This window comes from Moschus berezovskii, chromosome 20 (assembly GCF_049115385.1).
Source record: "Moschus berezovskii isolate FMDL1 chromosome 20, NW_MosBer_1.0, whole genome shotgun sequence".
Taxonomy (NCBI): domain Eukaryota; kingdom Metazoa; phylum Chordata; class Mammalia; order Artiodactyla; family Moschidae; genus Moschus; species Moschus berezovskii.
This window is the reverse complement of record NC_142479.1, coordinates 62867402-62889506: the sequence shown is the minus strand read 5'-3', so window position 1 is coordinate 62889506 and position 22105 is coordinate 62867402. Positions and strand designations below refer to the sequence as shown.

The following is a 22105-nucleotide window of genomic DNA, read 5'->3' as shown; positions in this document are numbered from 1 at the left end:
TGTCTCAGACTGAACCTGCCCAAGGCTGAGCACCCAGCTTCCTCCCAAAGCCCCACCCTTGGTCTTCCCATCTGTTAGAACTGTGTCGTTCCTTGGCTGCTCAGGCCGGGAGCCCCGTGGTCACCGTGCAGAGAGGGTGTGGGTGTGCTCCCCACTTCATCCTGGGGCTGGTGGCTGGGAGAGCACTGGGCCCCCATCTCAGACCCCTGCGTTCACGAAGGTGTGATGGGTTTTCTCCTCACAGCTGCCATGGGACTCCAGGCCCTCTAGGGTGGAGGGGCCACAGGTGGCTGGGTCACCCCAGGGTGAAGGCACTGCTCTCAGGAACCCCCAAGGTGGGCTATTGCAGGAGCAGCAGCCCATGAGCCAAGCAGCCATCATCCTAGCTCCTCTCCCTTTCACACCCGCCTGTAAGGTAACCCCACTGCCTCTGCCCTCCACATGCATCCAGAGCGCATTTCCCCACCACCCAGGCCACCACCAGCTCTTGCCTAGATGACCACCTTGGGCTCCCAATTGCCCTCCCAGCCTCCACCCTCCAACAATGGGCTCTCAACAAAGCAGCCAGAGAGGTTCTTTTAAAATACAAGTCAAACCTGTCACTTCTCTTGGAACTTTCCAGAGGCTCCCCTCTCATGCAGTTGAACCAAATCCTTGGGATGCCCGCATGCTCCCTGACTTCAGACCCCCCCGCACTGCAGACACACCGGCCTCCCCACTGCTCCCCAGCCAGGAACCACGCTGCCCGAGAGCCTCTGCATGGCTGTGCCTGCCTGCCATGCTTCCCTAGATTTCTGCATGAGTAACTCCCTCATCTCCTGTTTTCCTCAAATGTTACATCTCAGAGAGGTAGTTTCACATTCCACTCTCCTGCCCAGCATTCCACATTCTTCTTGATCTATTCTCTCCTTAGCGCTCCCATCTCCTAATATACCACACGCACACGTGTCAGTTGCTTCAGTCATGTCTGACTCTTTGCGACCCTGCGGACCATAACCCAGCAGGCCCCTCTGTCCATGGGATTCTCCAGGCGTGAATACTGGTGTGGATTGCCATGCCCTTCTCCAGGGGATCTTCCCAACCCAGGGATCGAACCTGCATCTCCTGCATTGGCAGACAGGTTCTTTACCACTAGGAACAGCTGCGAAGCCCCTAATATAACACATCACTTGCTTATATATTGTTTATTATGAGCAAGCAAAGCATCATGGGTTCTGAGATTCCAGAAAGGAAAACCCAAGAAGTGAGCCTGACACTGGCACAGGGTCCCTGCCAGTTTGAAACTGATTTAAGACACTTGCTCCTTGGAAGAAAAGCTATGACAAACCTACACAATGTATTAAAAAGCAGAGCCATCACTTTGCCAACAAAGGTCTGTGTAGTCAAAGCTATGATTTTCCCAGTAGTCATGTATAGATGTGAGAGTCAGACCATAGTGAAGTCTGAGCGCCAAAGAATTGATGCTTTCAACTGTGCTAGAGAAGACTCGAGAGTCCCTCGGACAACAAGGAGATCAAACCAGTCAATCCTAAAGGAAATCAACCCTGAATATTCATTGGAAGGACTGACGCTAAAGCTGAAGCTCCAATACTTTGGCTACCTGATGTGAAGAGTCAACTCATTGGAAAAAGACCCTGATTCTGGGAAACATTGAGGGCAGGAGGAAAAGGGGACAACAGAGGATGAGATGACAGCATCACTGATTCAATGGAAATGAGCCTGAGCAAACTGCAGGGATGGTGAAGGACAGGGAAGCCTGGCGTGCTGCTGTTCATGGGGTCGTAAAGAGTCGGACACGGCTGAGCGACTGAACAGTGAGGGAGAGGCTGAGTGGCTGAGGAGGGCATCCAGTAGTCTCCTGGGTCTTCAATATCTACTAGAGAGGAGGGTCTTTGCTTGTGGGTCCTATGGGGCTAGGAGTGAGAAGTCAGGACAGGGATACCAGGTCAGTCCTCATGGAGATGAGCCCAGCCTCAGCCAACCCAGTCCCTATCCTAACTGCTACCAGAGCAAAAGTAATTCCCCTGAACTGAGGTCCAAATTCAGCTCAATGCAGACCACACCTGACCACACTCATTTGTCTGCATGTTGTCTGTGGCTGGTTTCATCCTGTGCTTAACTAGAAGGTCACAGAAAGGCCTAAAAAAAATCGCAAAGATACAACATGCAAACGCCATGTAGAGAAAGTTGGTGTGGCTGCTATCATCAGATGAAGGATACTTTAAGGCAAGATGTACTGCTAGGCAAAGAGGGACGGTTTGTAAAGATAAAGGGTCAACAACTCACCAGGAAGACACCCTGCTGTAAATCTGTATGCACCTACTAACATAGCCTCAGAATGCATAAAGCAAAAATGGGCCAACTCAAATAAAAGGAAATGATGCAAAATCACTGTTGGAAAGTTTAGCATTCCTCTCTTAGGAACTTATAGAGCAAGCAGGAAAGAAATCAGTAAGGATAAAGCACAATGAATTAACCAGAGGAGCTAGAAAGCCACAGAGATTTTTCTTTGGAGGCTGGGGCCTAAGAGATGACCACCCCGCCCAGGGTATAGTGCCACCCAGCCCACTATCCCTACCCCAGGGAACAGGAATGGCATCTCAGTCCCCCTTCTTTGAGGCACACCTGAGCAGGTGGAACAGTCCCAGCAAGGCAGACCCCCCCACCCCACCCCCACCACCGTAGCCTCTCAGGGACACGTTTTCACCAGCTGGGACGTGTGGGATGCCACCACAAGGCCAATGGGCAGGTTACGGGCAGGACAGAGACCCCGGATGACACAAAGCCCCCAACCAGTCAATGTCAGGAGCAAATTATTATGGGTGACAACAAAAACTTGAATAAAAGTAAAGTGAAGAGCTCAAATAATATGAGGTTGGTGCGATGTAATTGTGGTTTCAGACCGTGAATTTTAAATTATAATTAGGCTCAAACACATCTTTATTAATCAAAATAGGAACCATTACAATCAACACATTTCTGCCAACAAGAAATAACTTCATTTCCATAGTATAAAAATCCATGCTTCAGATTCCACGAACTCTTAAAAGCATTTTCTGCCTTCTGTTGGTTGCGAAAGCATTCTCCCTGCAAGTTGTCAAGACCCTTGAAGAAGTGGTAGTTGGCTGGTGAGAGATCAGGTGAATACTGTCGATGAGGCAAAATTTTTAGCCCAATTCATTCAACTTTTGAAGCGTGGGTTTTGTGACGTGCAGTCGAGTGTTGTTGTGCAGAAGAACTGGGACCTTTCTGTTGAGCAATGCCAGCTGCAGGCATTGTAGTTTTCAGCGCATCTCATCAATTTGCTGAGCATACTTCTCAGATGTAATGGTTTCACCAAGATTCAAAAAGCTGTAGTGGATAAGATGGGCCACAAACCACTAAACATTGACCGTGACCTTTTTCAGTGCAAGTTTGGCTTTGGGAAGTGCTTTGGAGCTTCCTCTCAGTCCAACCACTGAGCTGATCATCACTGGTTGTCATATAAAATCCATTTTTCGTCGCACGTCACAATCTGATCATGAAATGGTTCATTGTTGTTGGGTAGAGTAAGAGAAGATGACATTTCATCTTTTTTTTATTTTTTTGATTTGTGGTCAGCTCACAACTCCAGCTTTCACCTTTCCAATTTGCTTCAAATGCTGAATGACCAGAGAATGGTTGACGTTGAGCTCTTCAGCAACTTTTCATGTGGCTGTAAAAGGATCAGCTTCTATGATCCTCTCAACTGGTCGTTGTCAGCTTGATGGCCAGCCCCTGCACGCCTCATCCTCAAGGCTCTCATCTCCTTTGCAAAACTTCTTGAACCACTACTGCACTGTACGTTTGTTAGGAGTTCCTGGGCCAAATGCATTGTTGATGTTGCAAGTTGTCTCTGCTGCTTTACAACCCATTTTGAACTCAAATAAGAAAATTTCTCAAATTTGCTCTCTAATACCGTTTCTCTAGTCTACAATAAATATAAAATAAATAGCAAGTAATGTCATTAGCAAAAAAAAAGCAAGAAATGTACATTTAAATGATATATAACTACATTTATTTAAGAATGTATTACAATATCAAACAGCAAAGTTCAACAATGTAAAACCGCAATTACTTTTGCACCAACCTAATAGAAGAGGTGAGGGAGTGTAAGATGCAGAAATCGGGGCAGAAGGGCACCCAGCCTGTTCTCTGGACAGATAAATGAATGGATAAATGAACGGATGGATGAAAAGCTGTAAAGCAGGATGTGGGGAGTCAGGCACCATCGTCCTCATGGGAAAGCCACCACCATCCATTTCCCGGCTGCTTCTCTGTCAAGAAAGCCATCCCCCTATCCCCCTGTCCCACCAACTCTCTCTGAAAACCACCCCCAAGTGTCTGTCTTCCCTTGTGCTGAAAACCTCGCAAAAATACTACAGCAATTTACAGTCGTCTCCCCCTAGCAACCCCCAATAACAGCTTCAGCTAAAACTACATTTTGGGGGAGGATCAGAGGACCCAAAGGTGTGTCAGAACAGTCTGCTTCTCCCGGAGCTGGTCCCTGCTCAGTCCCCAGGGCCCCCGGCCTGGAGACCAGCAAGCAGCCAGCTCCCTCTGCTAGTGTGGCCGCTGGTGGGGAGGGGGCAGGCCCAGCATCTGAAGCCAGGAGGGGCCAGGCCCAGGGCTGCCCTTTCACTGCTGCATCTGGCTCCAGCCCCAGGTTCTGTGAGCCATCAACTCTGGCACAAAGGAAGGAAGCAGCTGTCCCGTGCAGATGAGGAAACTGGGGACCCGACACCCCAAGGCAGGGACAGGGGTGTCGGGAAGGCCCTCAGGTCAGCGCTCCTATGGGCTGCTTCAGGCCCGTGGGGAGTCTGGCTCTGCCCTTGTGGCCGTTGAGACTGACTGCTGCCGGGACCCATGCCAGCGAGAGCCCAACCCCCAGGACCTTCTGATAGTACAGGAGGGGCACCACCTCCACCAGGGCAAGCCCCTGCAACCCCACAAGTGCCAGTTCTCCCCAGTGGCCTGGTCTAGCACACTTGGCCAGGGCAGCTGCGGTGACAGAGTGCCTGGCAGGAGGGTGGGGCGGTGAGTCCCCAGAGGAGGAGCCTCCCCTTTGTTGCCCTCTATCTCCCTTGCCCAGCCCTTCCAGGATAGGTCTCTACCCTTCTCAGGGCAAGGCTGGTCCAGGGCCCATTTCTCAAGGGCTCCAGGCTGTCACATCTCCAGGGAGTGCCCTGACTGAGGGTAGGAAGGACAGGGCCTCAGGGAGGCTGGCTGGTTCTCCAGACGTGAAAGCAAAAACAGCAGCCTGCGCAGGGGTTGGGGAGGAGGCTCAGACACCTTCCCTGCAGGTGGGGGGGTAAAGCAAGGGGGCACAAGTGTCACGGGGCTTGTCCAGGCCCAGGCCGGAACAGGGGGCCATTCCCTCTGCTTGGGGCCTAGGACCCGGGCTGGGGAACTGCAGAGCCAGGCAGGAAACGTCGGGTGGCAGGGGGGGCGGGGTGCAGATCGAGAGCAAAGCTGGGTCGGGTACCCCACACCTGGCCTCGAGGAGCCTCCATCCCCACCACCCCAGGCCCCAGACCAGGAGAGACGAGTCAGGGTCACGCAAAGTATTAAAAGATCTCTTTACTGTTATCACGCAGCCTCAGTGTCCCGCAGGGTAGCCGCAGCCCGCTGCAGCCAGTGGTCACTTGGTGCTTGGAACCGGCCGCCTGCACTGCTCCAGCAGCTCCTCCAAGTGGTCAGCCCGCTTCATCGCGGCCTGCAACATCCGGTGCACCCTGGTCAGGCCAGGGCCACCCCCACCCCACCCCACCCCACCCCTCAGGCAGGCTAGCCACGGGGACCCACCTGGTGCTGCTTCCGGAGGCTGCTCACAGCCTCCTCCTTCTTTGCCAGAGCCATCTTCACCCTGCGGGGGAGTGCACGGTGTGCTTCTGTGCGGTGTCCGAGCCAGACCCCCAGGCCAGCCTGCAGCTGAGTGCATCACAGTGGGGGGTGGGAGGTCTCCACCCCCGACCCGCTCCCACCAAAGAGGAGGAGCCACTGTCCGGCCCGGCCCATCCCAGTCCTGCTGACTGGGGGCACTGCGTGGCCTGGAGGAGCTGGCAACAGGATCTGTGACCCCACAGCTGACCCCACGTGAAGCCATGCCCTTTGGGAAAGGCTCCCTGCTGAGAGGAGGCCAAGAAGCCCCCACCACATGTCTGCCTTAAAGAGCACCCACGGAGCAGGGGCGAGAGGCCAGAGACCTGGGAAGGACTAACGGATCGCTGGTGGGGAGGGAAGGAGAAGGGTTATCCTATTTGCGCAGCACCCACTCCACCCAGTCCCCAGGGGCCAAGGGCCAGAGAGCTCCTCTCTGGACACCCACATGTGGGGCACCTGCCCTGGTTTGGGATGGCCGGGCTTCCTCCCAGGCCTTCGGGCCAGCATCACACAGAGAAGACAACCGAGTCTCAAGCAGGGAGCCCCCGGCTGTGGCTGACAGACGCACTCCGCATCAGCAGGAAGGAGGGAGCACAGCCGTTCATCGTCCTTGGCCCAGCATCCTCTTTGGAGCCACAGGGTCCTGCCTGCCTTCCCCAGCCCTGTGCTCCCCAGGACCCCTGTCAACCCAGAAGCCCACCTCCCATGAACCTCCTCCAGCTCCGCTTGCTTCTCCCGTGTGAGCTGCTCCAGCTCCAGCCGCTGGCGGGCCCGCAGCTCAGCCAGCTCAGCCTTGATCTGCCGGTTCTCCTCCTCGGATGCCGTGAGCCGGTCGGCGAACTCCTGGCGAAGGACCTGGGCGAGGCTGCTGCGCTCGCCAGTCAGCTCCTCGTTCACCTGAGGGACACGGGGGACGACAGGGGCAGTGTGAGTGGACGGCAGGGTCTGGGGGCCAAGGCTCGGGTGCCTGATCCGCCCACTCACCGCCTTCACATCCGATAGCTCCTTCTCCTTCTGTCGCACCAGGCCCTGCAGACGCACGTTCTCCCCTTCGGCCTCCCCGAGGCGCCCCTTCAGCTCCGCACACCGCTCCTGGAGCTTCCGCTCCGACTGCTCTAGCTCCGAAAGCTCCGCCTCGTACTTATCCCGGAGGCGCTTGACCCTGGCGGCAGCGGGAGGAGCCGGATCAGGGGCAGCCCTGTGGCCCATCTCTGGGCCTTGCTCCGGGCTTCTCGGGGCCTCACCGGTTCTCCACAGCCCGTTCGCTGTCCTCCCTGGCCTGCGTCATGTCGGCCTCCAGCCGGTGGATGACCAGCTCAATCTCCTTGTCCCGGCCTTTCCGGATCTCCTCCTTTAGCTCCCGTTCCCGGTTCAGCAACCACGCTTCCTGCAGGGGCGGCACAGGGGGGCTGAGGGAGCTGGCTGAGGGTCTCACCTGTCCTCAGGCGTGAGGGCCATGCCCTGTCATCAGGACCCAGCATGGGACCCAGCAGGGGCCTGAGTGGGAACTGTCAGCACAGCCTAGTTCTTCTCCCACTCAGAGACCTTGTCTGCTGCCAAACTGATCCTGATAAAAGAAGGGACCTCATCTGGCTGCTGAGGGCAGCGTGGGGCACCCACAGGGCCGGGGGCCCCACCCGGGAATGAGAGCTCGATGGGGCAGCCTCTTGGAAGGCAACCTGGAAATTCCATCTAGCTGAACACACCATGCTCTCTGACTCAGTCAAGTCTGGGAACGTATCCCGCAGATACGAGGACCCCTCCATGCATGGCTGTGGGAAGGGGACAGGGTGGCCACTGGGCCACTACTCAGGCTTTGGGCCCTAGTTGATGGCTTGTGTGGCCCCTGTGTGCCTTTCCGCCACCACCTCCTTCCCGGACAGGACAGTGTGGTGCCACAGCCTATCTGGAGAACGGCATGAGAGGATAAGGGAGACTGCTCCCAAATGGGCCGCTCACAATGGTTGCGGGTCAGCCTGTCAACTTTCACAACAGTTACCCGGGCAAGGGGAGGAGGAGGAACATCCGCCACCATCCTCTGGGGTCCACTCCAGCCCCCCAGTCTCTCCCATGCCCAGCTAGAAGTTCACTCAACTACGGCCAGAATCACACCGCCAACCCCAGGCAGCCAGAACCCACACCTGCCCAAGGGGAGGCCACCGACATGGGGCCTACAGGCCTGCTTTGAGGCTTTTGGCAGGAGGGGAGAGGGAAGGAAGCCCCCACCCCCTGTCCCGGCCTCACCCGCCTCCCACCTCCTTCTTGGCGGAGTTGGCTTCCCACATCTGTCTCTCCACCTCCAGCTGGTCCTTCAGGGCCTTCAGTTCCATCTGGGGGCAGGCGACAATGTGACAGCAGCCTTGCCTAGCCGCTCCCCACCCAGAGCTGGGTCTGCAGGGGCCTGGACAGGCCTGAGGTCAAGCTGAGGGTTTGTGATGAGCTGGCTGGGGAGACCCCTACTGTGAAACCAGGCTCGGCACAGTGCTTCGAGCAGCTGCTACCCTGGCAGGTGGGACGCTGGTCCTGGCAGTTGCCCTCCTCCACATCTGGTGGATGCTTTCCTGCTAGGCAGGCCCAGAGGGATCGGGTGGGGCCGGGGGCGGGGCCTCTCCCGGGGGCGGGGCCTCTCCCAGGGGCGGGGCGGGGCCTCTCCCAGGGGCGGGGCGGGGCTGACCTGGTGCCTGCGCTCCTGCTCCTCTTTCCCCTTCTCAAACTCGGCCCTCAGGGCCCGGCCCCCCGCCGAGCTGCTCTCCTCTAGCTGCCGCCTCAGCTCATCCAGCTCTGCCCGCTGCCTGCAGGTGAGCAGGGGTCAGTTCTGAGAGGCCAGATGAGGCTGGGCAGGGCTAAGCCCCGCCCCGCAGTACCTGGCGGCCTGCTGGCCCAGCCGCTCCTTCTCCTCCGCAACCTCGTTGTAGAGCCGCCGCCGCTGCTGCTGCAGGGCCTGCTGCTCCTGCGCCAGGTGCTGCTCGAAGCTGTGGACACAGGACTCATTGGCGGGGGTGGGCGGTGGGGCGGACACAGGAGGACCTCACACCACAGGGCTCAGGGCAGGCGCAGCCAGGACAAGCTCAGAACCTACCAGTGGCCCCCGCGCCGTCCATCCCAGCTGCCCCCCCAGAGCGCATCCTAGGAACTGAACTGCCCGGTACAGCTACAGCTGTCCTGCCCCTCGGTGTCCTGCACTAACCCCCCCCACACCCGATTTCTCTGACCCTGGAGGGAGGCCGCCAGGGAGGAGGTATTATTCACTCTGGGAGTCTGTGCACACACCAGGCCTCGCTCCCCGACCCATGTCCCCGGGACCCCCACCGCTGCTGGGCGCGCTCCCACTCCTGCCGGCCCAGCGCCTCCTTCTCCCGCTCCAGGTGCTCGCGGAGCTCCTCCGCCTGCCGTGCATAGTGCTGTGCCGCACGCTCCTCTGCCTGCAGCAGCTCCGTCGCATGCAGACCCTTGAGCTTCTTTACCTCCTGCTTGTGCTTTGCGATCAGCTTCTGGATCTCAGGCTCCAGGCCTGGGGGTTGGGGGGGGTACTGTGCTGCAGGGATCTCTGTCCACCACTGCACTGCAGGGGCCCTGCCCTGCGCCTGCCTGAACTGTGGGGGACCACTGATCTCTGCCCACTGGGACACCAGGGCTGCGGACTAGCCAGGAGACCCCCTCCAGGGGCTCCAGCCTGAAGCACAGCTGAGTCCACCCGTGCCCACAGCGCCAATCCCTGCCCGCTGCACTGAGGCTCCTCCCTTGGTGCTCTGGCCTGCAGAACTTCCCTGGAAGAAGGGGTCACTGCAGAGGAGGGAGTCCTGGGCAGGAGGGCCAGGCATAGGCAGGCACAGTTGGGGCTGTCCCACCAGTCCTTAGAGGGTTCTATGAGTGGGAGAAGAGCAGCCATGCTGCTGGCAGCTATCCTCCCCCAACCAAGACCACCCCCCCACTCCACCCCACTCACTCCCCTGGAAGCTGGAGGAGGCAAGAAGACCCATCAAGGGAGCCCAGGCCCCCAGCCTGAACGGGGCCCTGTGTCAGGATGCTGGTCTGTGGTCAAGCTCATGTGCCGCCAGCCTCCCCTGCTCCTCCCAGCCTCGAACCAGGGGGGCCCATCCCTGGGTCTCACTGCTTCCCAGGAAGTCTCTGTGCCACATGTCCAACTGGAACTACTGTCCTTACTCGAGACCCCCGTGTCTGTCCCGCCCACGTGGTGGCTCCCAGCACGATGGCCCCTACCTTTGACCGTGATCTCCTTGATCTTCCGGGTTTTCTCATTGATCCACTTCTCTCTGCGGACTTTCTCCGTGGCGCTCATGAGTTCTTTGAGTTTCTTAATCTCCTATCAACAGGGAAACAGGAGTCAACAGAGGAGCTGTAGGAAGCAGGAGGATGCAAAGACACCCCGTTCCCAGCTGCCCCATGGGTTTCAGGAGGCAGCCTTTCAACAGTGACCGTGGCCAAAGCAGGAGGCACCAGGGACTGCGGTCCTTGTCTGATGAAAGCTGGGAGGAGTTAGTGGGGTCCCTCTGACCAGGGACCAGCGCTGAGGTAGGTCCCCAGTCACCTCCTCTGAACACCACCTCCTTATCTGTGACACAGGAGGAGTCTCCATAAGTCCCTCGGCCCCCTACCCAGGGTCGGCCACTTGCCAAGCTTTCGGGAAGCAGTTCGGAGGCCAAGGAGTGAGGCGCCAGGGGCCACCTGTCCTGGGGTCCCTCCCACAGGGCCCATCAGGCCTGGGCCAGGTGGTGGGAGGGCAAAGGGCTCACCAGCTCATGCTGCTCTTGCAGCTGGGCCTCCCTGTCCTTGCGCCTCTGGTCCCCCAGCTTCAGCTCGGCCACCAGGGCCTCACACTTCTCGCCCAGAGCCTTCTTGTCTTCGATCAGCTGTGACCAGGGGTGGAGGTGAGGCTGCTGCCCTGTGAGGCCAGGAGGCCCAGCCTCCCCTCACCCAGGAGGCCAGCACACCAAATCCTGAGCCTCGCTTTGCTCCCTGGTCTGAGGGAGGATCCTGGGTTCTGGGGAATACACACATGGACAAGGGCAACAGCTGCCCGGACCCTCAATCCCCCTGGGACCTGGCTGGTGTCAGCAGTGCTCAGACAGTGATGGTGCCTTGGCTACAAGGCCCCAACTATGGCCACACTAGGAGCTTCCTGGAACGGGGGTCATTTTGTCAACCCCGTCACCTGGCCTGTGGAGAAGGGTCTGCTCACTGCCTGCCAAGGTGTCTCCACAAAGCCCCCAGGACAGCACCCAGCCTCATCGAGGACTCCTGGCAGACCCCTGATTTGGAGACACTTATGACCTCCAAGCAGAGTGTAGCTAATGGTCACCGGAGGCCAATCGGTTCCTCTGGGCTCTGTCCTCTCTTCACAGAGCCCTCACACAGAGTTTTCCTCAGAAAAGGACCTAACGGGAGCTCAGCTGAGCACAGGGTGGGCGTGAAGCTTCCAACACCCTGTCAGGGACTGCCCCGCCAACCCCAGCAGACCAGGGGTGGCCTCCCCAGAACAGTCCGAATGTGCAGGAAAGTTCAGAGTCTGTCCTACTGGATGTGTCCCCAGGCCCCCAGGGGACCAACTGGTCCTGAGTGACCCCACATGGCTGGACCCCACCTTAGACGTTCTCTGTCCACCTGCTCCTGCTGCCTGCCCACCATGCTGGATCGAGGAGCGTGGCCATGGGTCGGGGGAGGGTTATGCCGTGGGGAGCATCATTAGGCGGGGTCGGGGGGCAGCGCTGTGGGGCTGGTGTGGGTTGGACCAGCCCTGGTCCCCAGAGGGAGCTGCTGTCTGTTTCTACAGAGAGAGAAGGAGGCCCACAGGGGAGGCCTGTGGGTCCAGAAATTTCCACCAAGCCCAAGCTGGTCTGGAACCCAGTCCCGTCCTCCTCCTGACCGCCGTGCCGAGCCCCGCCTCCCGGGCAGCGCCACCTGGTCAATGAAGGAGAGGTGCCGCTGTATCGTGGCCTCGTAATGCTCTTTCTGCTGCCGCAGCTGCCGGCCCAGCTCCCGCTCCGTCTCTTTGACCCGCCGGAAGGTGAGGTCTCGCTGCTGTGCCTGTAGCGGTTGCGGGAGAAGAGACTGAAACGAGGCCCTCAAGGGTCAGGCCAGGGGCTTGAGCCAGCTGGGGCCCCGGGGACAGATGCAGTGCCGGCGGGGACATTACCAGCGCCCTCTGCAGCAGCACCATCGCCTGCTTCTTCTCCTCCACCTCCAGCTGCAGTCGCATAACTGATATGCTGACCTCAGGTGCAGGCTCCAGGCGCCCCAGCCCCTCCTCCGGCATGGGGCCCTGCGAACATGGCTGTGTCAGGCAGGCCATGGTCACCCGCTGATGACCTGCTGTCCTCCCCCCGGAGATCCATTCCACACCTGAGGGGCTGAGGCCGGCCGGCCCTGCCCAGACTTCTCCATCTCGTCCAGGAAGTTCATGATGCTCTGCAGCTTGGCCTCTGAAAGCAGGGTCCCATCCTCAGGGGGGCCAGCAAGTGCACTCAGCTTCCCAAATTTCTCCAGGTTGTCCGCTGTCAGGGAGCTGGCATCGTCCTCCTGCATGGGAGGGGTGCAGTGTTAGGGGATGTTGGGACAGTTGAGGACTCTGGGCCGGCCTTCCAGAAGCTGCTCAGGGTCCCCTGGGGTAGAGGAAGGCCTGGTCTGGAGGTAGGGCCTCTCAAGCTCCCCAGACCCTGGCAGGGAGTACCACTGGCAGAGAGGCAGTACCCACCCCACCTCCACCCCTGGGTTCTTCTGAGGGTCCTAACTCTTAGTGAGCCCTGGGATAACTGGGGAGATTCAATCAGGTCCCACTGGCCCTCATTAGGGTCCTTACTAGAGCAGAGAGGAGCCTGGTGGACTTCCCTGGCCCCTAAAGCAACCCTGGACTGCCTGAATGGGCAGTGCCAGGGCCCGTGGTCACCTCGTCGGTCCAGGCATATTTGTCCTTGTGGTAGGCCCGGGGGCAGGGCAGCGGTTCAGGTTCCTGCTCCAGCAGCTTCAGCGTGTCCAGCAGCTCGTCCAGGGTTGCCTTTGACTTGGCCCTGCTCCCAGCTGGGCCCATGCCCTCCAGGCCCTCAACAGGCACATCGTGGTGGCTGGCATCCTGCAGTAGATGGGCCGTTAAAGGCAGAGACCACCAAAGAACAGAAGGGTGAAGCTTTCTCCACATGAGCATGTGCCTGCCCAGCCACGTGGACTAAACTCGACCTGCCGCCGCCCCCCGACCCACCTCCAGGAAAACAAAAAGGGTGACTTGGTGGGAGGGGTCTCCAGAGGCTGGAGGCTTTGGCGAATGCCTAACCTGAGCTTCCAGCTCTTTTCTATGGGCCTGTAGAGGTGCCACCCCAGCATCCATGAATACCCAGAGGGATTCCAGAGCAACCATTGAGACCCCAGCCTTCTGCTGGATCAACAAGACCCATCCTGGGTCGCCTTTCCTGGTGTGAGTGACCCCATAGCCAGGGAGGGGCAGCTAAGGGGTAGGTGCCAACCACCCCAGCACCGATGCACCCCAGAGCTGAAGGCAGGCAGGCAGGGTGGGAAGGGCTGTGCCGAGACCTGAGGCTTGTCCTCTGAGAGCTGCCGTTGCTCTGGGGACGAGCCAAGGGCAGGCTGGCTGGCGTCCTCCAAGCCTGCGGTGTGGAAGCTGGCCCCTGCACAACAGAACACAGCATCAGCCCACCAGGGGGCTGCAGATGTGGAGGAGCCCTTGGGAAGAAGCCAGGCATGGGGGAGGCAGGCCTGGGACAGCACATGCCACGGTGGACCTCATGGAGCAGTGGGGACACTGGGGAGCCCTGACCTTCTGGAGTGAGAGGTCACAGAGTTGGTACAGCTGCTCTGAAAGGACCCTGTGTCCAGGTCCAGAGTAACTGGGACAGAAGTGGAAGAGCAAGGCCTGGTGTCTGCTGAGAGCAGTGCCCCTCATTCATGAGTGGAAGCTGCCAACGGGGCAGTGGCATAGGGCGCCAGGGGACATTGGCAGAGGCACCTTCTTAGCAGGAGCCTCCCTGAGGGAGAGGGATGGGGAGGGGTGGGGAGGGATAGGGAGGTCTGGGCAGGGGGCATCTGCTTTTAGGGATAACTCCAGGGGAGTCACCATATTGGAGTGCCTGCACGCAGAGCCAGAGGCAGTGGTGGGTGGGCAGCAGGGCAGCCTCTGGGCTCTCAGCCCTCCTCACCAGTGTTATTGGCCTTGCGGGTCTGCTGAGCGGTGCTCCCTGGCCTCATGGCTGGCTCCTGGGTGGGCTGGGGCTTCTCCGTCTCCCCCGTCCCCTTCAGCGGCCCAAGGTCAGCGCTGCCTGATTTCTGGGCTCGCTTCTGCTGCAGTTCCTGTTGTGGGAGCCCCTGTGAGCAGCCGGGGCCAGGGGAGAGGGCCGCCGCTCATCCTCCCTGAGTCACAGTGCCCAACGCCCCATGCCCAGGGTCTCGGGGAAGGGGGCAGCAGGGCCCCCAGGGGCACAAGTGGTCTTGGCACAGAGGGTCCTTCCTCAGCACCAGGCTCCCCACGTGGCTCAGGCCACCCCCTCACCTGGATGGCTGCCCTCCGGGCCTGGCGCGCCTTCTCCTCCCGGGCCTTCCTCCTGGCTACCTCCTTCTGTAGGTGTTGGTCCAGGAGGGTCCCCTCTCCCAGCCGCTGCCGCTGCCCCTGCAGAAGCCAAGCCACAGGGGGTTTGACTGGAGAGACGGGTGGCCCCATCCTGCCATTTCTCTGCCCCACAAAGGACAAGCCCCCCTCTCTCGGGTGGTCAGCGGCTCTTGCAGATGGGAAATGGCTTTGCATCCCAGCCAGAAACCCACCTCACCTTTCAGCAGGGGTGACCCGGCACCCAGGTCCTGTGACCGAGCAATTTGGGAGGGAGGAAGCTGACCCCCTAGAGGAAGTGGACTCATGGGGCAATTCTAGGTTCAAGTCCACTGGTCAGAAACCTTGCTGTACACAGCTGGACCCCTGGGATTCATGCCCACCCCTCAGGGTGTGGCTCACACACCCACACTGACCTCTCGCTTGGACGCCAGCAGGTGCTCCAAGCAGGCGGCTCCAGCCCGGCGCCGCTGCACCTGGAGTCGGTACCAGCGCTGGATGGTGACAGCGGCCTGGTTCACCTGGTGAATGAACCTGCCAGAGTGGGGTCAGGGTGGAGGTGGCTGAGTCACAGCCTTCTTCCCCGGGTCTCCAGGAGGCCCAGCAGGCAGAGAAGCGGTGATGCACACGGCCCTTCTTCAAGTGCCGGCGTTCCCCAGGGAAATGGAAAAGCTCATCCCCACAGACTATTCACGATCAGTAGAAAACGAGAGGACCCCAAAGGCCCACCACCACCTGTGGGCGAATGCTGTGTGCTCCTGATGGTGGACACTGCTCAGAGATAAAGAGCAACAAGTCAGAGGCGCTGCAGGCTGAGCACCGGGGGCCACAGGCCGGGGCTCCAGGCACGGCCCACCAGGAAAAGCAGACTGGAGGGGACAGGCTGGTGAGGCCAGGGTCTTGGCCAGGAGGTCCTGGGTGAGAGGCGTGTGAGGGCATCCCAGGGTAGGGGGTGATGTTCCGACTACACAGGCATCGGATTCATAAACCTGCGCTCTAAGAGGGGCACGTTATACATCACACTCAGGAAAGCGGGTTAAACCCAAAGCCTTCACCTGGGCTCTTGGGACCCCTTGTCGATTCACCTGGCAAAGGTGCCAACGGACCAGACAGCATGTGAGTGGTCACCGGCCGTGGGACATGCACCCAGAGGGGTCCCAGTGGGGACACCCGGGCCTTGCCCAGCTCCTCCCGCTTGCCCACTTCCAGGGCACGGTCCTGAGCTTTACTGGGACAGCCGTGATGACTGCTCGGCCAGGTGGAGCTCTCAGAGCCCAGGCTCTGATCACTACGTGGTTCCTGACCTGGGGCAGAAGCAGAAGGTCCCACTGTGCCAACATCCCGCCCTCCCGTGGGGCCTGATTCAGGGGGCAGCCCATCAGCGTTCTGATCTTTGCAGTTTTATATCATTTTTCTGTTTAATGTTTTTTTACTTAGCAGTTTACTGAAGTGATTACATACTTACAAAACTCACCCATTTGGAAAATACCATTCAATGATTTTTAGTAAATTTAGAGAGCTGCATGACCACCAGCATGATCCAGTTCTAGAATGTTTCCACTGATCCTAAAAGACCCCCTCTGCACTTCTCAGGCCCCAACCAGACACTGTTCTACTTTCTAATTCTGTAGATCTGCCTTTTTTGATACTTTGTATAAAGAGAACTGTACAACATGTGATCTTTTCAGCCTGCACCATCTTAAAACAATTCTTAAATGGACATTTCTCTCCCTGGTACCTCAGGCCTCCTCCCAGCCCCGGCTGTGGTCACCTCTCAGCCTCCTCCTCGGTCACCTCCTTCCGTCTGAGCAGGCTGATGGTTCCCCCCGAGTTATTCTGGACCACGTGGTTGCTGCGGGCCACGTTCTTCTGCGGCTTCCCGAGGCTGCTGCCCTCGCCCTCATCCGTGGCTGCCTTGATGATGTTGCTGACCGGGAGGGTAGAGAAAGATTCATGGCCACCTAACATGGCCCCCTCTCCCAGCTCCCAGGGGACGGCTCTGCCTGTGGCTCGGGGAGCCATCTTAGCCTTGTCCCAGGGCCTGAGGACCCCAGGAGCAGGTGAGGTCCTGTTCTGACATGCAGGTCAACCTCAGGGTCACCTACTCCCCCACCAGGGTCCAACTGGTGGCACCCAGGGTAAAGGGCTCCACACTTAAAACAGCAGGATCCCAGAGCTGGATGGTGACTTGGGACCCATAGGCCATCCCTGACCTGAGCACGCTGTGCACTGGACATGAGCATGAGGGACTAGGGGCGGGGCTGCTCTGCTCAGCCTGCTCAAGGTCCCCCTTGGCTTTGGCCTCAGGTGGGGACTAGAGACTTGGGGGGGCAGCTGTTTCCTCAGTGGAACCCCAGATCAAGATGAGCCTGGGCTTGCCTGTGCAGCCCAGGTCGTGCACTGTGGGAGGCTGCAGCCAGGGCCTTACTTGAGGGAGGGAGCCGTGTGGTTGGAGCTCTTGGGGGGCGGCGGCACCTTTTCTGAGGGGGTGTAGTGGTTGTGCACCATGGTGGTGACACAGTTGCCCACGGCACCCTTGTTGCTCCTGCCAGGAGAGATCGGGGTGGGGGTGGCTTCAGGCTCTGGAAAGGACCCCCGATTCACATAGTTGGCACCAGGGCTCACTGTGGCACTGTGCCAGTGTGCCTGCCAGGCCCCCTCCACGGCCACCATGCCCAAAGGTGAGGCCCTTCTCAGGACCCAGGGAAGCTCCAGCAGGGTGTTCTGCCAAGTGGAACCCAAGGTGTGAGGGTGCAGCCAACACACCTGTTGTTGGCGGTGAAATTGGGGGCCAGGGGCACCATGCACTCTCTCCTCCTCGGGCCCACTGGCACGTCAAGGGCTCCAGGACTCTGGGCATCAGATGGCAAGGTAAAGGCCCTGGGCCGGTCGTCCTGTCGGTGCACACAGGCAACAGTCCATCACCCCACTGCAAATGCCTCTGATGTGAGGCCCCTGCCCCACCCCCACCGCCTCACCCACACATGGGAGACCCAGGGGCTGGGATGGTCTTTGCTCCTCCTCACATTGACCACTGTGGTCAAAGCTGGCTAACTAACACTGATGTCCCCTGCCTCCCACCAGCCCGTCCTGCAGGGCAGCGAGAACAAAGTCGGAACCAGGCGTCAGCCCCAATGAAACAGCCTGACGGCCTGTCGACTCAGCTCAGCTGCAGCCTCACCAGCACATTCCACGTGGCTCCCTTCTCACTGGAGGCTTTGCTCAGACTGGCTGGTCTTTTTCTCCCACTGGGGCTGCCCTCGAAGAGAGTCAGGAAGTCTGGGGGCTCTGACGGCCTGAGTCACAGAGAGGATGGCAAGCAAGGTCAATCATGGGGCCCGGGGAGGCCGGCTCCAGGAATCCAGATGGGAACTCGTCTTACAAGGGGCCAGGAGGGGCCAGGTCACTGATGGGATCTCCTACTCCCAAGCCTGCAGCATGAAGTATCACTTCTCAGCCCCGCTCTGACAACCACGCCTGGAAGAGACGCTCGCACCCTGTCCTGTGGCCACCGTGAGAGCCCCAGGGAACGTGCAACAAAGACAAGGCAGAGGAGCAGGCAGGGGCATCAGCCTTGAGGTTCACATCTGCACAGGAAGTGACAGGCAAAGACTCATCCTGCCTGCCTCGGCCCAGGCCGGGCCCCCTGTCCAGCCGGTGTTCACACCGGTGAGGCTGGGAAAAGGACTGACCGAGGCAGGAGAGCTGGACGGGAGCACCTGGCGGGTCAGAGGTTACCTGAGGGGGCTGGGCCATGCCTGGTTGGCTTGTGGCTGGTTGACCTGCGTGGCGCTGTTAGATCTGCGAAGGTTGTTGATGGCCCGGGAGCCTCCAGGCCCTGGGTTCTCCTACAAAAAGGAGGGAAGCAACTGACCGTGCGGCTGAGGTTTCAGACCCTTGCGAGTCCACACAGGGCCAGGCCAGGCTTGGAAACAGATTGAGTGAGAGGCTCTCCTGGGTCACATGTAGACAGGTGAGCAGGGGGAGCAGGTGACAGGTAGGCTAGGGAACACCCTGGGGGCGCCGGGTTTGCCCGGCTGAGGCGGGGCAGGTCCCTGGCCTCTCACATGAAATGGGAGCACCTCACCCCTGGAAGGTGGAAGGTTCAAGGGAAGGCATGTGATGCCTGCCCAGGCACCACAGCAAAGGCTGCCATCCTCCTCATCACCTTCTCACCAATGAGCCTGGCCATTCGCTCCCCATGGCAGCTCCTGTCCCAGAGTTCCTGCTGCCGTCTGGCTGCCCACCTGCGGCCTACTGCCTGCCCTGCACAGTATCTCCAAGGCCACTAGGAGCTCCTCCTTCCCCACACATCAACCTCGTTTACAGAGGAATCACACAAATCCAAATGTTGCTGGAATAGGAGGGATGGAAGGCTTGGCGCTGCCAGGATCTAGGCTCTATGTGGGGCCAGGTGACCCTAGCAGCAACCTTTGGTGAGTCAGCTCCCTGGTCTATGTGCCGGAGTCTTTCCTGCCCCCGGATAGCCCCAGGGATGAATGGGATAATGGACATGAAGGTGCCTGCTGAGGTGTGGAGCTTACCCAGGACTCAGACGCCACCCCAAGACAGGGGGCCCTGACACCCAGACCTGACACCCAGCTCTGATACTCACCAGCATCTTCCTCCTTGGCTCACTGCCCGTGACCACGGAGATGGAGCGGGTGATGGGCTTGGTGGCAGAAGCACTATTGGGGCGCCGGTTCATGGGTGGAGGGAGGCCTGTCAGACTCAAGTCCACGCCTTCTAGGCTGCCCTCGGGGCCGCTGAGGGCCCTGGAGCCTTTCATGGTGGACAGGTGGCCCTGAGAAGAGAATAAGGGAGGTGAGGAGGTGTCCTCCGAGGAACTAGGTGGCGTGCACACCCTCTCCAGCTCGGCCACAAGGGCCCAGGGCTGAGGGTCTGAGTCTGCATGCCATTCAGCTCCCCAGAGGCCTGTCACCCCCACCACCCTTGTTGCTCAGTGGCTGTCTCCTTATCAGGAGCAGAAGCGAGTGGCAGAGCAGGACGCTGAGCATTAACAGCAAAAGGAGGGTTTCCTGGGGTCAAGATGACCCTCCCTGGAAGGGCACTGGAGGGGGTGACCTTGGGCTGCTGAGGTCATAGGTGTGAGCCCTCATCCCATGACAGGTACTATACCTGCCTGGGCCCCGTATTCCTCATCTGTAAAATGGGCCTTCAAAAGTGCCTCCTCACAGGATATCATGAGGTTCAGACAAGACAGTCATAAGGCTGGCCTGTGGTGAGCACCCCACAGGCAATATTCAAACTGGGATTTGTTAAAGCCCCTAAACTTATCTGGCCATGGAACTCTCCCTCTGTCTCCTTAGAACCATCCAGAATACCCACGAGCTCCTGGGAGGCAGCATCTTCTCTCGTGTCCAGGTTCCCCTCCTCCCCTCCTAGGGTGGCACTTCCACAGTGTCCATTGCTGGCCCTTCCCCATCCGACTGCTCAGCCCTGGGCCTCTTCTCTCCATCCTAAGGGACAGCCTCTGGCATCCTGGCGTCAAACACCATCTCTGCATGGCCGGTTCCCACAGGCATACCTCTCACCACTCCCTTATCCTCCAGTTCCCAGCTTAGCTGACCATGGAGTACATGGCACCTCAGACCCAAACAGACTCCTGACTGCCACCTCCAGCTGCCCCTCCCCAGTGGGTGTTTTCTGAAACTGGCTCAGACCAAAGATTCAAGTCTTGTCCTGACCTCTTCCACCTCCTCTCCTCTGCAAATGCCCCCTCAGGCACCCAGCCAGTGCCCCTCTCCCTTCTCTCCACAACCCCCATCTGAGCCCCCATCTCCTCAAACTGAAAAACCACGGCAACCCCTCCTCTGGCCCTGCCTGACCAGCCTAGCCTCTCCCCACACGGCAGCCTCAGCTGATCTTTCTGAACCGGGTCTCAGATCAGGGTGGGAGGACACTCAGGCAGGGATAATAAAGTCACCAGACCTGGACTGAGAACAACGCCCCTCAGACCTGACCCTGCTCTCTGTGACCTCCTCACTGCCTCCCTTTCCCACCTTTGATCTGCTTGAGACCCTTCCCTGGGATGTCATTAGGCACCCCCGCCCCGACTCAGAGGACTGCCTGTCCCTGTCACTCCTCGCTCCCTCATCCTACTTCACTTGTCTCCCTTGGCCACCTGCCCACACAGGTTGGTCTGCGCACTGCCTGATGCCCTTGTAAGTCCCGTGAGGGTGGGGACTCTGCAACCCCAGAATCTGGCTCATGGCACGTGCTCAGGTAACCAGAGGAGATGAGCCGGCACCAGGAGTGACCAGAAAGGAATGAGCATAGCCCTCCACGCCAGGAAGGACTCTAGCGGGCCAGTGGGCATACACCATCGTCACCCAGGGTCAGCACTGCAGCCTCCTTCAGCCCCAACACCCACAGCAGAGGCTTTGGCCCCTACTCTCCAGAGTGAAGGCAGAGGCTGTCCCTGCCACTCACTAGGCCAGTGTCCTCGGGTATGTGTTTCCGGTAGTGTGAGTGAAATTTAACACCCTCCTCTCCTTCAGGCAACCAGCCACACCCAGCCTAACTGGGCCCACTCAAGGGGCTGGCACCCTTGAGCAGCAAGGAGTGTGGGGGGCTCTGGGATGGTAAACAAAGCCTCTCCGTGGAACCCTCCAGACTAGATCTCATCTTGCATACAGAGGTGTCCCTCCCAAGGATCTGAAGGTGGTGTCCAGAGCCTCCACCTGGACCTCTCAGGATGAGCTATCCCAGAACCCCAGGAAGCTTCCTGAGGGCAGCTCCCCATGTCCCTGGGGTTTGGCTCAAGGCAGGGAGATCATCCTCCCAGGAAGGCGGTAAGAGCTTACGGGCCCTGGGGCATGAGCCCCTCCTCACCTGTGTGGGGGCGCTGGGGGGCCCTTACCTGCACCTTCCTCCTCATCTGGGTACCCTCAACTGCACGAGAACCCCCCTCACCAGCATGGACCCCTTCCCCTGTGTGAGTGCCAGGCCCCCTCACCTGCGCTGGCCTCCCCACCTAGGCGGGCCCAGGACTACCTCACGGGCGTGGGGACGCCCTCACCGGCACAAGGCCCACTCACCGGCACGTTCCACCTCACCTGCACAGCCCGGGATGCCCCTCCCTGCGCGGGCCAGGATCCTCTCATCTGCGTGGGCCAGCCCTTGTGCGCCGGTCCTGGAGATTCTTCACCTGCGGGGCCACCCCAACTGCACAGGGACCCTCTCACCTGCGTGAGTCGGGCCTGGAACTCGGGGCCTGTAGGACCGAACGGCGAGGGATGCGCGGGGCCCTCCAAGTGGAGACACGGGGAGCCTAGGCTTCGGGCCGACGACCTCGGGACCTCGCGCCCTCGCCCCCCCCGGCCCCGGCGCCTACTACGAGGCCCGGTGACAATGAAGCGGTCGGGAGAGCAGCGGGAGCTAGCAACCAAACAGCCTGGCACCTCCTCCCCGTCCGTCACGGAGGCCCGCCTTTCCTGCCCGCGCCCCTTCTGGATTGGCCCTCCTGCCGCCCACGCCGGACGTCCCGGGAGTTCATTGGGTGGCTCGGCTGTCCTTCGAGAAGTTCAGTCGTGGGAGGAGCCGCAGGGGGCTGGGGTGGGGCCTGTGGTGGCGGCGGGCTGCCGATTGGATATGGCCGCGGGAGGCGGGGTC

General features: G+C 59.6%; 1 protein-coding gene across 2 annotated transcripts; it reads right to left on the bottom strand.

Annotated features, from left to right (window-relative positions):
• Positions 1-5583: 5583 nt before the first annotated feature.
• Positions 5584-21900, bottom strand: CEP131 (centrosomal protein 131). 2 transcript variants are annotated; one of them, XM_088829257.1, is made up of 26 exons: positions 21550-21900; positions 19086-19274; positions 18209-18318; positions 17652-17766; positions 17237-17364; positions 16899-17015; positions 16242-16397; positions 14887-15004; positions 14417-14533; positions 14067-14217; positions 13444-13538; positions 12806-12988; positions 12262-12438; positions 12056-12181; positions 11821-11946; positions 10656-10772; positions 10123-10225; positions 9211-9412; positions 8766-8873; positions 8576-8693; positions 8157-8231; positions 7146-7288; positions 6886-7063; positions 6602-6798; positions 5824-5884; positions 5584-5734 (listed from the first exon to the last, which is right to left on the bottom strand). In XM_088829257.1, exons 1-26 carry the CDS (start codon positions 21595-21597, stop codon positions 5660-5662), a joined length of 3333 nt encoding a protein of 1110 aa, XP_088685383.1. In that variant the 5' UTR covers positions 21598-21900; the 3' UTR covers positions 5584-5659. The 2 variants fall into 2 exon arrangements, with proteins under 2 accessions (XP_088685383.1, XP_088685384.1); XM_088829258.1 differs by having other exon boundaries at positions 14477-14533.
• Positions 21901-22105: the final 205 nt, after the last annotated feature.

Coding starts and splice junctions, on each gene's coding strand:
- CEP131 (XM_088829257.1), bottom strand. CDS start 21,597: ATGAGAGGATCCTGGCCCGCGCAGGGAGGGGCATCCCGGGCTGTGCAG. Junction 12,182..12,261: donor GGCCGGCCTCAGCCCCTCAG/GTGTGGAATGGA, acceptor CCATGTTCGCAG/GGCCCCATGCCGGAGGAGGG. Junction 10,773..11,820: donor ACCTCTCCTTCATTGACCAG/GTGGCGCTGCCC, acceptor CCCTGGTCACAG/CTGATCGAAGACAAGAAGGC.